This window comes from Pseudorca crassidens, chromosome 6 (genome assembly GCF_039906515.1).
Source record: "Pseudorca crassidens isolate mPseCra1 chromosome 6, mPseCra1.hap1, whole genome shotgun sequence".
NCBI lineage: Eukaryota > Metazoa > Chordata > Mammalia > Artiodactyla > Delphinidae > Pseudorca > Pseudorca crassidens.
In genome coordinates, this window is record NC_090301.1 from 81487844 (window position 1) to 81506070 (window position 18227).

Below are 18227 nucleotides of genomic sequence, written 5' to 3' on the forward strand. Positions count from 1 at the left end.
ACTTTGAGAAAGTTATTCCGTGTGTCCTCATCCATCTAAGCTACCATGGGGTGAGCTCCACATTCCCTGCTTTCTTATCCCTTCACCTCAATTAATATAGAGCAATAGCTTGAATATTACAGAAACAAAAAACACGTGTGCAAAAGAATTTCAATTGGTCATTAAGTTTACCTCAAGAAATACCTTTCACAAAACAAACCAAACAACCAACCAGCCAACCAACCAACCCAGGACAGAATCTGAACTGACAGTAGAGTTGTTATAGTATGAAATCATTTGGGTTTATATAATGGAAAATTCTTCATTTATATAAATACATCTTTGCACAAATGAGAATTCCGTTGAAGCTGAGATACAAATAACCACAATGAAAGTAACAACATTAATGTAATGATGCAATGTGATATTTTTTAAAAAGTTCTCTTTGTAATAGTTTTTCTTATTACATCACAAAGAAAGATTTATGGTATTCTAATCATATACTTACTGATAAACTACAAAGTAAGGAACTTAGGTGCCAATTGTTTAATAATAAGACTAAAACTTCTTGCCAACAGTTCAGTTACTTCATTCAAGTTGTTCAACATAATAAAGGCTGTCAAAATTTAAAAGAGCAGGCATTTATATGTAATTTGTATGATTTTTACTTGTGAGATGACTCCATCATGACTTATTCTTTTACTATTATATGCAGGGAATAGATTAAAAACTGCACAGAAAAAATAGGGAAATTATTTTTAGTTAATATCAGGCATTAAGAAACTAATAATTGAAACTGCCTATAGATAAAAACACTTAACCTTACATCAGAATAGCCAGCTGAAGCACTATGAAGGACACAATAATATTGTGAGGAGACATTGGGTCTGTTTTCAGTATTTTACATTCTCCTGTGAATGTAGTAATGATGCTCATGAGTTTCTTTTAGAAATCTTCCTATTTTTCTTTATCTTTGTTAGAGAGATAAGCAGGATGACATTTTATATAAACACAAATAATGCATAAAAATCCTCTCTTGTAACCTAAGGCAATTTACATCGCAAAACAGTACAGAATAAAAACACTTAAATACTTCCAGCATGAAGATCATTTATTCAAATTAATTTCAGGTGCTGTCTGTTATAATAGTTACACTCTCAGAGGAACAGACTGTACCTCCTTCAGCTGGGGACCACAAACTTGGAGGTAGCACAGGTAATGATAAGGGCTCACCTGACATAAAGCACTCCATTTTGATCCACACGACGCTGCCAACCCACAGGAACTTGTATAGCTGGAAGACCTCCATCCTTGTCCCCTCCGTCACACTCCTTGCCTCCATTCATTTTCTGTGTCTGCTTGGGACTCCCCAAAGATATCAGCAATAAGATGATATCCTTATATTACAGGGCATCATGGCCTTCAAAAATGGCCAACGCAGCACAGTTTTCCCCAGACTGTACAAAATGCATTGGGAAGCTTCGGCTCAGTTTGGAACCAAGTCCTTGAAATCTGCCATTGTAGAAAAAATCAGTTTCCCATTATAATCTACATTAAATAATCAATATTTAATTCCTAAGGATGGTCTACATGGGTAAAAACGAGTGCTTCTGACTAAGGAAAATCATATTCACCAATGCTGGTACCTGTCTGAAGTGGGGGAGGGGAGGAGTGTAAGTTTTTAGTTCAACATTTTGTCTTGAACCTTGATGTTGGACTAAAATAACCTCTATTGTTTAGAAACTGTTCTCATTTTTACAGTGTGAGTCAGTTAATATTTCCAGGTACTACCCGCCTTTATAGGCCACATTCTTTAAACTTTCTCTTCATCTTCCAATCTGAATCCAAGATGTTGCAGGTTGGTTCATCTGATGTTTTCATGTCTTCAAAATTCCAATAATGTAGCCTGAAACATATGTAAATATGTAAACACTACATTTAATAATGAAAAACTGAGAAGCTGCACACTGTTTTTCTTTTTTTTTAACATCTTTATTGGAATATAATTGCTTTACAATGTTGTGTTAGCTTCTGCTGTATAACAAAGTGAACCAGCTATAAGTATACATATATCCCCACATCTCCTCCCTCTTGCATCTCCCTCCCACTCTCCCTATCCCACCCCTCTAGGTGGTCAGAAAGCACCGAGCTGATCTCCCTCTGCTATGTGGCTTCTTCCCACTAGCTATCTATTTTACATTTGGTAGTGTATATATGTCAATGCTACTCTCTCACTTCGTCCCAGCTTTCCCTTCCCCTCCCGGTGTCCTCAAGTCCATTCTCTATGTCTGCATCTTTATTCCTGTCCTGTCCCTAGGTTCATAAGAACCATTTTTGTTTGTTTGTTTTTAGATTCCATATATATGTGTTAGCATACGGTATTTGTTTTTTTCTTTCTGACTTAGTTCACTCTGTATGACAGACTCTAGGTCCATCCACCTCACTACAAATAGTTCAATTTTGTTTCTTTTTATGGCTGAGTAATATTCCATTGTATATATGTGCCACATCTTCTTTACCCATTCATCTGTCGATGGACACTTAGGTTGCTTCCACGTCTTGGTTATTGTAAATAGTGCTGCAATTAACATTGTGGTACATGTCTCTTTTTGAATTATGGTTTCCTCAGGGTATATGCCCAGTAATGGGATTGCTGGATCATATGGTAGTTCCATTTTTGTTTTTTTAAGGAACCTCCATACTGTTCTAAGCTGTACACTTTTAAAAATAGAATAAACTGGTAAGTGTACTAAACCACTCTTAAGTCCTCTGCTGTCAAAATCACACGTCAAACTCAACGTGTTTTCTTCTTCCAACTTGATCCACTTACTCCAGTTAAAACAATTTGGTTGCTCTTGCAACTTTCTAATTGCAAGATAGAGATAGACCCATAATTATGGCGTTACACATATACACACAGAATCTCCTTCTAACTGACAATAAAAACATATTTACGCACAACCTCCTTCTGACAATAAAAACATATTTATCACCTCTTAGAACCTGAAAACTAGAAAGTTGTGTGTTAATCCAATCACTTTTTTTTTTGGCCATGTAGGATCTTAGTTCCCCGACCAGGGATTGAACCCACATCCCCTGCATTGGGAGCAAGAAGTCTTAACCACTGGACTGCCAGGGAAGTTCCTCAAAAACTGTGTTAAATGACTTAAGATTCATATAATAATAGTAAAACTTTAAAAAGTTAAAATAAAAATTAATATTTTAGATTGTTTTAAATATATGTGCATGTATAACTCAATCAACACATAGTGTAAGTATACACAAAACTACTCAATCTGCATTCTTACAAGTCTGCATATTTAAGTTGGTCCCAAATCTATTTTTAGATCTCTTCATTGGGAAAGCAGGAGAATGCTTTATAGTAAAAGGCATCATGATTCAGGCATACACCTTATTGTAGCCTTGGCTCTGAGGCAGATTAAAGGTGTTGTAATGAAGCAAATACTAATATAGCTGAAAGTCAGGAACCATGGGGATGGGTGTGGGAAACACTGGCAGGCAATGGGAAAACCAGAAAAAATTTATTGGGAAAAATGTGGGGTGTAAAGGATAGTGCCAAGTAGTACATTCTCAATGGTGACTCAAGGTGCTAATTTGCATTTCTGGGCCCACTCCACTGGGTCTATGCCTCTCAAAGAAATGACCTGCTTGCAAGCACAGCTTCCTATTTCTGTCTCCCATTCACCGACCCCTGCTGATCACATATGTGTTTTATTCATGTTTCATTTAACAGTTAATGAGTGGCTATTATGTACGAGGCACTATGCTATGTGCTGGATTACAAAGACGGTAAGACACCAGTTTATCCAAAGCCCCAGGAAATATTTGTGTTTGGCACTAAAGAGGTGCTGAGGGACTTCCCCGGCAGTCCAGTGGTTAAGACTCTGCACTTCCACTGCAGGGGGTGAGAGTTTGATCCCTGGTCAGGGAAGTAAGATCCTGCAGGCGGTGTGGCAAAAAAAAAAAAAAAAAAGCTGCTGAGTGGGGTAGAATAGAAAGGAAAGAGGCAGGGAGTGGGACGAGAAAGGATGGAGAGAGCAAGGAAGGGACAGTTCCTGTCCTCAAGAAGTTTCCAGCCTAGTGGACTTCCTGGTGCTAGTGAAAGATGTGACAGAGATAAGAATTTTGTGTGATCCTGGACTCCCAGTTTGGCCAAATAGCAACAGACCCCAATGAGTGAAACTTTTTTTTTACAGTCCTTTTTCATGCTCATTTTACTACCTTGCTTTTTCCTAAAGAAACCTCTTCCGTGGTCTGTGGTCTTTAGATTGGACCACCTCTCATCTTCCTCACTTTCAAGCTTTCTTTTAGATGCCTATTTCTTTCTTTCTTTTTTTTTGTCTGCCTGCTCTTGCTTGTGACTCCAACTTCCCCAAGACTGACTGGCTCACTCCATTAAGTAATTTGTAGATCTGCCAGATAATAACATTGGATTCATTTCTGCCAAATGTCTCCCTCATATTTCAATAATCAAAAATACAAATATCTGACGGCTGGGTTTTGCTTAGACCAGCGGTTCTCAAAGCATGGTCCTGCGACAAGCATCATTATTGTTACTAACATCTGGGAACATGTCAGAAATACAATTCACAGGACTGACCCCATACTTTCTAAATTAGAAACTCTGGGGGCAGCCCCCTAGGTGATTCTAATGCATGCTCAAGCTTGAGACCCACTGGCTTAGACTAATGCCCCTGCTTTCCATCCCCGGACATGACCGGTTTTACATTTCTACACCATGCAGGCAGCCAGCCTACTTCCTTTTGTTCCTGGGAGGGTCATCCTTTTTTTGGCTGATACTTCACCATTCTAGAGGCAGCTCAGTTGTAAGGGCCTTAGGAACCCTTCACGCAGCTGAGGTCCAGTAACTATACAGTTATCATCTATTTATCTCTAAGAGGCATTGATTTCCTCAACATTCATTTTGTAAATTTGGAAAATTCAGAGATGTTTGAGATGAAAACTAAAATTGAACTGTAATCTCACTGTTGAATCATACCCACTGCAAACATGGATGACTTTCTTTCAGTCATTGTTTTTGGAAATTTCTAAAAGCACACATTAAAAAAAAGAATTTAATCTAATAAACAATGAACCACTACTCCAAATTCACAATGTAAGCATTTTGTCACTTTTGCTTATTTAAAAAAACAAAACACTTTAAAAATATTACAGATGAAGTTAAATACTACCCCTCACCCCCATCCAATTTCTCTTTTTCATCCCATTCACCTCCCCTCTGGCTTAAAGGCAACATCCTTATTTTGGTCTGTATCTTTCCAGGCTATGTTTTTTTTTTAAATAAATTTATTTATTTAATTTATTTATTTTTGGCTGCGTTGGGTCTCCGGTGCCACGTGCGGGCTTTCTCTAGTTGCGGCGAGTGGGGGCTACTCTTACTTGCGGTGCGTGCGCTTCTCATTGCAGTGGCTTCTCTTGTTGCGGAGCACGGGCTCTAGGCATGCGGGCTTTAGTAGTTGCAGCATGCGGGCTCAGTAGCTGCGGCTCGTGGGCTCTAGAGTGCAGGCTCAGTAGTTGTGGCGCATGGGCTTAGTTGCTCCGTGGCATGTGGGATCTTCCCGGACCAGGGCTCGAACCCGTGTCCCCTACATTGACAGGCGGATTCTTAACAACTGCGCCACCAGGGAAGCCCGAGGCTATGTTTTTATATGTTTATTCCTTATGTATATATGTAAACAATATTTGGTTTTGTTATATGTATTTTAAAGTTTTTACATAAATACTACTATACATATATACCATTCTGCAACTTGCTTTTTAAAATTCAACATTGCTTTGAGTGCTATCTCTGTTGAGATACATAGATCTATCTCTGTTGCAGATATATAGATCCAATTTGTTAATTTTAAACATTTGAATGGTATTCTAACATATGACTTTACGATTATTCATCTATTGGTATATCAATCATATTAATGTTGGGTTGTAGGGTCTGCACGTTTAAACTTTAGAGGCACTGCCAAATTGCTCTCTAAAGTAGCTACACTAATTCCATTTTTTTCTATGTATAATAGTGCCTTCTTTCCTTTAAATATTGAATTATTACCACTTTATACTTTATTTTCACCTTGAGCATTAAATATTTTTCCAAAATATGACTTTTAATTGCTTAGAATTTTCTTGGACAGAGGTTTATAATTTATTTACTTACTGCCCTTTTGTGGATTTTCTCCTAAATTTTCACAATTACTAATAAATCTGAGGTAAATATCTCTGTACATAAATATATGGCCATTTTGATAATTCACTTAGAAGTATTTGCTAAAATAGAATTGCGTAATTTTAGGGCCTTTGATAAATTTCCTAAAGTGCCAAGAGGGTAGTTTTAGGAAAACATTTCAGGACATGCTTCTCAAACTTTTGAAATCCATGCATGCCCTCTTTTGCTGAATATTAAAATCTATTCTATTTGCCTCCGAGATTCTGATAAGTTTATCTTCTATATAGACCAATCATTCAAGATTTAGTCGTTTTATTTTTATAGTTTTATGATGAAAACACCAGTTTCTCCTCTTTTCCAAATTTAACATAAAAACTACATATCCACAACATTTTCCCTTCACTCCTTCCCCAAAGATTCCATTATGACCCACCCTGTTTATATGGCTTGGTTCAAGCCCAGCAGACACAGGTTAAAACAGAAAAGATATTGTAATATGAAAGGCACCTCCATCTCATTAATACCAAGGATCAGGGATAGATCTTATACTTAGAACATAATTTAAATTTATTTCACAAACATTTCTGGTAGCAATAACAAAATTCACAAAGATGTGTGTGTGTGTGTGTGTGTGTGTGTGTGTGTGTGTATGTTCTGAGAATATCTGCCACCATTCTACCAACAATTTCATTTTCCAACCATCTTTCAATATGCAAATTAGTCTATGAGAGTCGACTTTTGGTGAACTGAATTTTAGTGACCTGATTCACTTCTTTGCATTGGCTTCATTCAGAATTCAAATTAGATGTCACCTCCTCAAGGAGATCACACTGTAAATCCTAGGTATTCTCTGAAACTTTGTTAATTCACTGATACCTCTTATTACCCGATTTTTTTCTTATCATTTTTTGTTTGTTTATTGCCTATCTCTCCCCACAGGAATGTAAACTCCTCACAGCAGGGACTTGTTTCTCTAGGTTCCTCCAGTAGTCCCACTTCCTGGTGTAGTACCCCTGGCCTACAGGAGGTACTTAAATACTTGATGAAGACAAGCTACAACTTACTACAATGACTACATTCTAGTTAGCCAATACAGTTTTATATTTTGATTTTTACCATGTAGGCCTGTAAAGTTTTAGCAACACAGGTGTCTGAAGTGAAAGAAAAGTTTTTAAAAGAAGTCAACAGAAGCCGGTGACTATGCATGTTGACAAAAAATACAAAGGATGTTTTTTGCTCTAGATTTGTCCCTAATGATCTCAAAATCTCTGAGTAATAACTTCTGTGTAGCAAAAGTATGATAGGGCTTCTAAAAAAAACAATATGCTAACTTTATACTTTATTTGTAAAGTGCATCAGAGTTTTATTTAAATGGTTTATATACACACTTTAATTGGATTAATAATGGAACCACTAAAATAGATGAATGCAATCATATAAAAATGAAACTTGTATTTCAACAGGATGATAATTAATGCAATAGACCTTTTTCCTCTATCTCCTTTACTGACATTCTTATCAACCTAAGAATAAATTCACTGTTATGCAGTGATAAGTGTATATTTTAAAAGTTACACCCAAAACGCCATGCAGACTAAATATCAGAGAATACGACATCATGAAAATAAGTACGTAATCTTCATAAATCTTTCTGAATAACATCAAACATCATACGTTCTTCTGAATAATGTCACACAACCTTGATTAATGTAAAAATAATGAATTGATTTTTAAGTCATGTGATATTATGAGTAAATTCTATTAAAATGTTTATAATGACATCACGCATTAATCTTGTGCTCAGGGCCATTACTTGGATACACAGTAGGACAGAATGAATCCTGAATGAGCTATTACCAAGGTGAGACTATGTAAATTAGGTAAAACACCAATATTTAATGTTATATAAGTTATCATTTGTACTTTTTATACAATGATTATAAACTTAACTCAGGAAATATTCAAAGTTAAGAAGTCTCCTCCAGTAAATCAACTATATACTTCAATAAAAAAATTTAAAAAAATAGAAAAAAGAAGTCTCCTCCATTCTGACATTTGCAAGGGTGAATGCCTCATGTTCTCCAATTGAGAAAAAAAGCTCACATAAAACCTACCTCTATACTTAAATTCCAAAACAATATGTACATGCAACAACAGGTATAATTGGATTAAGAAATAACATAAGCGTTAGCATTTTGAAGAGTAATGTCTGAGTGGCTACAATGTTATCATTTGATTGGGTAATGAATGGATATACTCATCATCTTTCCATCATTATTAAGTTAAATTATGCTTCTTAGGGTAACCCTGAATGACATTTCCCTTTTCAGTGATCTTTCATCCTCATATCTATTATTTTAACAGTTCCTTAAAAGTACTTAGCCAGCCTTCCCATTCAACCTTCCCATCTGTTTCACCTTTCACCTATTTACTCAAGCTATGCATTTTTATTTATGAGCACACTTATCTTACAGTTATATCTTCTTTCATTTTAAAAAAAAAACCTTCCAAAAAGTAGCCTCATTTTAACTCTGGTTATTATTTTCATTTGGTTCTTATATTCACTGTGCAGCCACCTCTTCCAAAACATACCTCTCAGATACATCTTTTGTAAGAGACCTAATGCCTCTGCCAGGCTCTACTTACTCACCCCAAAGTACCCCAGTACATTTACACCTGTTTTATACAGTTGTATCAGGATACCACAAGCACATCTTTCCTGCTCTGATCACTAAAACTCTCTAGTTTCAAACATCCTTGCCCTTTCAGTGCAGAAGAGTGTAAACATTCAAAAACTGTGCATGAGGATCACATTCACGTGGAAGGTTACACTTTTTCACAAACTCGGAAGGTATAGGGATAGGCTCCTGAGACTGAGGCCAGTCTTCAGAGTCAAGGTAACAAGGATCCTGACCTATGCCCTTCTATGGTCAGGAGGATTACTTACACAGGCCATTTCATGTTACCAACGTTCAGCAACACATTCTCGGCACATAGAAGCCTTTGGAGAATTAAGTGCTGAATGTAGTAGATTGCAATTGGCCACAAATATTTTGTAGCTCCTTCCATCAGGAATTGGGACTTATTACTCTGTGGAGAGAGAAAAGTCCAGCTGGTCCAGCTAGTCCAGCTGAAGCCCCAGACATGTAACTGAGCCCAGCCAGCACCATGTGGAACAGGAATGAGCTGTCCCAGTTAAGCCCAGCCTAGACTTCCAACCCACAGAATCATGAGTATTATTTCAAATAGCCAAACATTATACTGGAAATGATCTAGAAGTCTAAAATAGGATTTTATTTAAATTAAGTACAGTATTGAGATGCTATGTAGCTGTACATTTTAATAGCTTGTGACCTTGGAAAAGTTTAAAAAATTTTCTTTCCTTATAAAATGGAGATTTTATAGAACTGCTTTGTTCTGGGGATACAATAAGTTAAAAGTCGTAAACTAGTACCTAGCACATAATAAATATCTAAGTTGTTATTATTTATACATAGCTATTAAAATCATGTTATTGAAAAGGTCCATGACATTGTCAGGTGAAAAAACACATGACAAAGTTGCATGTATAGTATAAATCTTCATTTACAAAAATGCTACTATTTATGTAGATATAGTAATAGAACAGCAGTATCTTCCCCATGCTTATCCCTGGATAGCAGGAACATGAGTGACTTTTATTTTCTTCATTGCTTTTCTATATTTTCAAAAAATTTTTATAATAAAAATGTGTTGGATCTGTAATTAGGAAAATTATTATTTCCAAAAAAATTAAATGTTATATCCATAGAACAGCTAATTAATGTTTCCCCAATACTTAAAAGCATTAGGGAAGATTTTTATTGGAAACAGTCACAAGCTTTGTGCCTAGTATTATGCTATTATTTCTCTTTCTGTTTTAGCTAAGTGGAGAAAAAGATAGGGAGAGTCAGAAAGAATACCACATTAACCTGACTGACCTAAATAGCAGAAAGAAAAATTAAGGCTATCCCTTTGATTTGTTCTAAAATGTCTCAGGCTGTCACCCTTACTTTTCTGCTTGCAATGTCATCTGTCATCCCCATGTTTTTCATTAAACCATCTTCTGATTATCTCAGTTTTTACATGTCACTTCCTCAGAGAGGCCTTCCCTGGTTTCTCCAGTCATTACTTGGTTTTCCAGGTCTAAATTTAGTTCTCTTTATAACTCCCCCTTATGATATTCAGGAATTCACATGCATTACTACCCATAACTGAGCTTTTTCTTTGCGCTCACCATTCTACATGACTACAAAGAAAAAGCAACTGAGGCAGCTAACTTCAAGTTACAGCTTCCCTTGTGCCTTAAAAAATATAGAAGGAAAGTGAGGGTTTGTATGAACATGTAGAAAATGCTTATGATGCAGTTTACTTTCTTAGAAGCCAAAAAGTGAACAATCACAGCTCCCAAATACATATTCTTTAAAAAAAATTTAGAGAACTGTTTTAAAGTGTAGTAACAGGTCACGCCAGAACATTTATAAACTAATTAATAAACTCACTGTAACTCTGAGGGAAAATTTATTTATGATATATTTCTGCATATTTGGCATCAACATAGTTGGCTATTTTTGCTTTTCTATGGTATAGTAAAATTTCTCATAAAGATTATTTATAAAAAATACTTGCTTACATTTACATAATCTTTTTAAGAGTGCATTAAGCAAGTTTAAGGGGTTATTTTCACATTTTATCTGTGAATTACTAGTATTTTGGCTACTCAAGGTAGCTCAATAGGTCAAATCATTGTTAAAAAAAAGAATGTATATCAATTTTTTAAAATCAAAACTGTACTAAGAATGAAACAATTGTGATTTTTGTCCATCTGGGGGTTCTACAACATATTGAAACAACTAATGTTTATGTACTCTTTTACTTAAAAAATGTTTTAGCATTCTTCAATTCACATGGCAATGGATGCCAAGTTCCTACCTGGAGTAATTAGTTCCACATAGAGGTAATGGTCCCCACCGCCCCCCTGTAACACTGGCAATCAAGTTACTCAAAGTGAAAACAGGAAGATTTCTCAGCCATTGAAGAAACAAATACATTGTCTCTTTATATGTATAAATATCTAGGAACACTTAAGTCTAATCAACATCTCCAGCAAACATAATTAAATGTAAAGGATAACCATAGTCTAATTAATTATCTGATAAGGTTCTCAAGATGCAAGAGAAAGAAGACAGTCTCTGTGTAAATTCTAGAAGGGGCAGCCCAAAGCATACAATCTCTAAATCCCATGATCTTTTACTGTGTTTATTTAGCTTACACATCAGGAAGGAAATGAGTAAGTAGTAATACCTGTAGATGTTTAGTGGTGGCATAAGAAAAGTGTCTCAAGGAGACTCCATCTAGCATTTGACTGCTCAGTGGAATGCTGATGGTGGCAGAGAAAATGTAGCAGCCAAAGAAAACTTATGCACAAAATGTTCAGGTTGGAGAGAAAGGTAGTTTCAATAGCACAAAACCAGGCATAGAATATTTTAGAGAACATGCTGAAGCAAAGCAAAACCTGTAGAAAATAAAGTCTGCAATTTAACAAATAGGTAAGCAAAATACAAAACCAAGTTACAAACACGAGGGCTCTGGGCCAAATCCCACCTGTGGAAGTATCTGGCACACACACAGTTTGAGAATAATAATACAAGTGAATTAATTGACAATACTTAAATCAAAAGATGTCACATGAAAATTTGCATTTCCTGCTTTACCTGAGAAACTGGACAATGTGGTAACACTAGGTCAGCATTCCTGCCTTGCAACAATTATCTGGAACGGAGCAGTGGCTGCTCCTTCAGAAAGGACTTGGCTCTCCAGTACACTGCAGTGGCTTCCTGCTTCATTCCCACCAGCCTGGCCTCCGTAGGCACTTGGGTTTCCAACCTTCTGGAATAGAAAGGACCTTGAGGTAAGGCTTGAAGGACAGACTGTAGACCTTGACAAGAGGTACAACTTATTTCTTTTAATGACCATTTAACCTACACTTCATTGTTTCTTCACAAGGGTAGAGGATGAACTCTCTACTCTGTAGTGGATCTTCACGCATTGTTAGTATATGAAGGAATACCAGCCAGCACACACAGTCAACCTTCTTAATGAAATTGATTTAACCCTGTGACTATGGTGATTGTTGAATTAGAGGAGTCAGAGGGTACAGAGAATGCTCATCCAACTTTAATTCTTTATCTTTCCTTCTTTCTTAGAACCATTGTCAGCAATACCACATTATCATTATTTCAGGAACTTAATGTTGGGATAAAAGAATTATGGAACCAAACTGTACATTATCATTACTGAGTTACAAAAAGACATTTTCCCCTGACTTTTAAAACGGCTTCCTTTTAGCAAATAAGGAAAAACATTATAAGGACTTTCAAAAGTATACTTGAGACCTTATTACCCCTTACTTAATTTTCTCCTAGCCATCAGGGAGACAAGGACAAGGTTGCTCCTCAGCGTGGGTAAAATAATCCTTGGTGCAGTTTAACTCATTTTGTTCTGTTTCCACAGGCATTGAACAACCCTTTAATTATTTGATGGATTTCATAGGAGCTTTGATATCATTAAGTTAGTGACTTAGATATCAGATACAGGTATTTCAGTAAATGAAAACCAACCAACCAACAAACAGGTCACCTGGTTTATAAATTAAATTCTTGCAAATATTGAATCAACATTGTGAAAATGACCATACTACCCAAAGCAATCTATAGATTCAATGCAGTCCCTATCAAACTAACAATGGCATTTTTCACAGAACTAGAACAAAAAATTTCAATTTGTATGGAAACACGAAAGACCCTGAATAGCCAAAACAATCTTGAGAAAGAAAAACGGAGCTGGAGGAATCAGGCTCCCTGATTTCAGACTATATTACAAAGCTACAGTAATCAAGACAGTATGGTACTGGCACAAAAACAGAAATATAGATCAATGGAACAGGATAGAAAGCCCAGAGATAAACCTACACACATATGGTCAACTAATCTATGACAAAGGAGGCAAGGACATAGAATGGAGAAAAGACAGTCTCTTCAATAAGTGGTGCTGGGAAAACTGGACAGCTACATGTAAAAGAGTGAAATTAGAACACTCCCTAACACCATACACAAAAATAAACTCAAAATGGATTAAACACCTAAATGTAAGGTTAGACACTATAAAACTCTCAGAGGAAAACATAGGCAGAACACTCCATGACATAAATCACAGCAAGATCCTTTCTGACTCACCCCCTAGAGAAATGGAAATAAAAACAAAAATAAACAAATGGGGGGCTTCCCTGGTGGCGCAGTGGTTGAGAGTCCGCCTGCCAATACAGGGTACACGGGTTTGTGCCCCAGTCCGGGAAGATCCCACATGCCACGGAGTGGCTAGGCCCGTAAGCCATGGCCGCTGAGCCTGCGCATCTGGAGCCTGTGCTCCGCAACAGGAGAGGTCACAGCAATGAGAGACCCACGTACTGTAATAATAACAAAAACAAAAATGAAAACAAATGAGGCCTAATGAAACTTCAAAGCTTTTGCACAGCAAAGGAAACCATAAACAAGATGAAAAGACAACCCTCAGAATGGGAGAAAATATTTGCAAATGAAGCAATTAACAAAGGATTAACCTCCAAAATTTACAAGCAGCTCATGCAGCTCAATATCAAAAAAACAAAAAACCCAATCCAAAAATGGGCAGAAGACCTAAACAGACATTTCTCCAAACAAGATATATACAGATTGCCAACAAACACATGAAAGGATGCTCAACATCATTAATCATTAGAGAAATGCAAATCAAAACTACAATGAGGTATCACCTCACACCAGTCAGAATGGCCATCATGAAAAAATCTACAAACAATAAATGCTGTAGAGGGTGTGGAGAAAAGGGAACCCTCTTGCACTGTTGCTGAGAATGTAAATTGATACAGCCACTATGGAGAACAGTATGGAGGTTCCTTAAAAAACTAAAAACAGAACTGCCATACGACCCAGCAATCCCACTACTGGGCATATACCCTGAGAAAACCATAATTCAAAGAGTCATGTACCACAGTGTTCATTGAAGCACTATTTCCAATAACCAGGACATGGAAGGATCCTAAGTGTCCATTGACAGATGAATGGATAAAGAAGATGTAGCACTTATATGCAATGGACTATTACTCAGCCATAAGAAGAAATGAAATTGAGTTATTTGTAGTGAGGTGGATGGACCTAGAGACTGTCATACAGAGTGAAGTAAGTCAGAAAGAGAAAAACAAATATCGTAAACTAACACATATATATGGAATCTAAAAAAGAAAAAAAAAAGTTCTGAAGAACCTAGGGGCAGGACAGGAATAAAGACGCAGACATAGAGAATGGACTTGAGGACACAGGTGGGGGGGGAAGGGTAAGCCGGGACGATTTGAGAGAGTGGCATGGACATATATACACTACCAAATGTAAAATACATAGCTAGTGGGAAGCAGTTGCATAGCACAGGGAGATCAGCTCCGTGCCTTGTGACCACCCAGAGGTGTGGGATAGGGAGGGTGGGAGGGAGACGCAAGAGGGAGGAGATATGGGGATATATGTATATGTATAGCTGATTCACTTTGTTATACAGCAGAAACTAACACACCATTGTAAAGCAATTATGCTCCAATAAAGACGTTAAAAAAAAATATATATAGATGGTCTTTTTTCAGAACCTAGAGGCCCATCACCCTTGAGAGGAATGGCGAAGTCAATGTTTTAAAATTGGAAAAGTAGGGATCACATTCTGGACCACAGTACTCCACAGGGTGCTCCTCTACCTTTGAGGTGTTTCCAGATATCTGGCCTACTTTTTCTTTTTCTTTTTGATTTTGGGCCAAAGCAGGAAAGGGGACTGTGTAGGACAGGGTGTAGCAGCATGCTTGAGCAACGCTATTCCTCAGAAAGCAGCCAAGAGAGACAAAGAAACAACTAAGGGATGTGTGACCAAGGTTAAATAACTATGTTTCTATATTCCTGATATATTAAAGGTACTCCTGGCATTATATTTAATGTTTTAAGTTTATTGGGAGTCAACTACATGTGAAGCACTGTAACAGATACTCGGGGCCCAGACATAAAGAGAACATTGTTCCCCTAGCTCAAGGAGCTTACTGTCTGAGCGCTGGAGGGTAGGGAGGTGGGCAGTCAGGTAAACAGGTAATTAATTAGAACACTGAGTGACACCAGCTGTGCTAGGGCTAAGTATGGAGCACTAAATGAACACAAAGAAAGAGCTAGTCCAGTTTTCAGGGATCAGAGAAAGGGGGAAGCAGGATACATCTAAGGATGTGCAGAGGTTACACAGGCAAAGAAAGGTTAGTAGGAGACCTGAAACCTTACCTAATCCACGCAAATGATCTTAGTTCCAAAAGATTAATATTGAATATTTTATATTTATCTGGCAATAATAATCCCAATATGGTACTCATTTTTAGCTGGTAAGCAAGCATAAAGGTCTCATTTTGTTAGATCTGTTAACCTTGAGATGTGATAAGTGATGAGGCATTAATGAATATTTTCCACAGGAAGATCTGGATGCCTACCCGATGCCTTAAATAGAAAATGATGCCCTGACATCCAGATAAGCAAATATTGTTCTGTATAAGAAATACTATGAAAAAATGATGATTCACTTCAGTAAGAAAGTGATTTAGATGTGACTGCACTGGAAGCAGAAGCTAAAACAAACAAGATATGGATGAGGGAGCCTTCCTCCATAGATAAAGTAGTTCAAAACTGTTTGGAAGTATATCCTTTAATAAAAATATGTCTTAAAATAAAAGAAGTCCATAAGTGATGAAAATAAGATGACTGTTGTGCTAAAGTTATTCTGGCCAAATGTATAAATAATACTGGCTGACATCCTACCATCTTCTGGGACTTTATACATACACATATTAACTCACTTAGCCTTGTCACAGCCCTGTAAGTAAGTACTACTACTTTTTCTTTTCTAGCGTTGAGGAAACTGAGGCAAGAGAAATTAAATAATTTTACCTTTCCTTTTTCTGTCTGATAATCAATTTCCCTCTTTTCCTACTTTACTTTTCTTCTTAGTATTCATCACTATCTAACATACTGTATTTTACTATTTATCCTATTATTGTCTGTCTCCTCTGATAAGAACATAAGCTCTGTGAACATATGGATGTATTAGTCACCATAACAGACAAAAACCCTTGCTAATTAAAAAAACTTTTTAAAATTGAAGTATAGTTGATTTACAGTGTAGTGCCAATCTCTGCTGTACAGCAGAGTGACTCAGTTTTACACATATAGACATTATTTTTTAATATTCTTTCCCATTATGGTTTATCCCAGACTAATTTGTGCTTTGGGCTCAATAGCTTCTTGAAGGCTGGCTTTGTATCGCAACTATTTTTACTTCTCATAGCACAAAGTATAGAATCTTACACATGCTGGAGCCAAAAATATTTGTTGAGTGAATGATGAGTGTAATTAATCAGTAAGGATATACAAAGCCCTTGCCATGTATGGCACTGCACTTGTCACCATAAATGGGCAAGTACAAAATACCATCAGTGTTCTTCAAGAACTTAGGAACAGAAACAGGTAGATGCATGAGGAATACCTGGTGTACAATATAAAAAGTCCTCACATTTCATTACTTCCGTTGTTCAATCATATAATGATGCCTAAAAATGCTTATTCACCACTTCTCTCAAGACATCCTAGTATTCTAATGCATTAATCTTTCTTGGAAATGCCACAACTGTTCACAACTCTATGCCTATGCACGTGTTGTTCCCTGGGCATAGAAAGATTTCCTCTCACTTTCTTAAAGCAACCTTCTGTCCTTTAACTAAATTCCAGGGTCAACTCCTCCATGAAGCCTCTTCCAGTCTCCTGCTTAGAGTTACTATCTCATTCTACAGTATTGCTTACATGCATGTAACAGCCCTTACCATATTCTGTTTTATGTACTTACATTATCAGGTACTGGGTATGAAAACAGTGTGCTTTGAGTTGAATTATTTGTTTTTCTCACCTAGAGAACTTTTTTTTACTCCCCTAAAATATAATCACAAATAGAAAAGTTCTTAATGATATGTTAAAACCAATCAGTGATACACAAGGTGATTAATCGTAGGTGTGTATTTATTTAACCAAAATCAAATGAAGGCTGAATAGAATCTACTTTTCTTATTTTATTTTCAGTTCAACTTTTGGATTCAGAGACTATTTCCAGTGCCAAAAAGAGTATCTGACATGGGTTTCCCTGGTGGTGCAGTGGTTAAGAATCCACCTGCCAATGCAGGGGACACGGGTTCGAGCCCTGGTCCAGGAAGATCCCACATGCCGCGGAGCGACTAAGCCCATGCACCACAACTACTGAGCCTGCACTCTAGAGCCTGCAAGCCACAACTGCTGAAGTCCGCGTGCTGCAACTACTGAAGCCCGTGCGCCTAGAGCCCGTGCCCCGCAACAAGAGAAGCCACCGCAATGAGAAGCCTGCACAAATGAGAAGTCTACGCACCACAACGAAGAGTAGCCCTCACTCACCCCAGCTAGAGAAAGCCCGCGTGCAGCAGTGAAGACCCAACGCAGCCAAAAATAAATAAATTTATTTAAAAAAAAAAAGAGTATCTGGCACACAGAAAATTACTTGTTGAATAAATAAATGAATGCCTGTATACAAACCATGGCATTAAATGCTAAATGGCATGGCATAAACTAAATGTACTATAGGAACTCAGATATGAGATAACACATAATACAAAGAACAGTGAATGAACAGGAAGTTTGGTATCTACAATTTTCCAGCTTATAACTTTGAGCAGGATATGTAACCTGAGCTTTAATTTTTCAATTTGTTAAGATTAATGGACTGAACTAGATCAGTAGTTTTCAAATTATTTTAGTTGTAGGTCTCTTTTGTCTAATAAAATCTAAATGGAACTTCCATTATAAAAAGCAGAAAAAGAGATTTGTTGGTAATAATTCATTTTGGAAGACCAAATTATCATATTACTTATTAAAATCCATCAATA

At 36.9% G+C, this 18227-nt stretch overlaps 1 protein-coding gene across 18 annotated transcripts in view; it reads right to left on the reverse strand.

The window, feature by feature from the left end:
- MBD5 (methyl-CpG binding domain protein 5) overlaps positions 1–18227 on the reverse strand; it is a 403659-nt gene that overhangs the window by 52972 nt on the left and 332460 nt on the right. For 15 of the 18 annotated variants that reach the window (XM_067742013.1, XM_067742007.1, XM_067741998.1 and 12 more), the window contains 2 exons: positions 11914–12088; positions 1213–1885 (listed from right to left, as the gene is read on the reverse strand). In XM_067742013.1, coding sequence (XP_067598114.1) covers positions 1213–1325 — 113 coding nt within the window. In that variant the 5' untranslated portion in view covers positions 1326–1885; positions 11914–12088. Of the gene's footprint in view, positions 1–1212; positions 1886–9161; positions 9272–11913; positions 12089–18227 lie in introns of all 18 variants that reach the window. The other 3 variants (XM_067742003.1, XM_067742008.1, XM_067742009.1) reach the window with 3 other exon arrangements.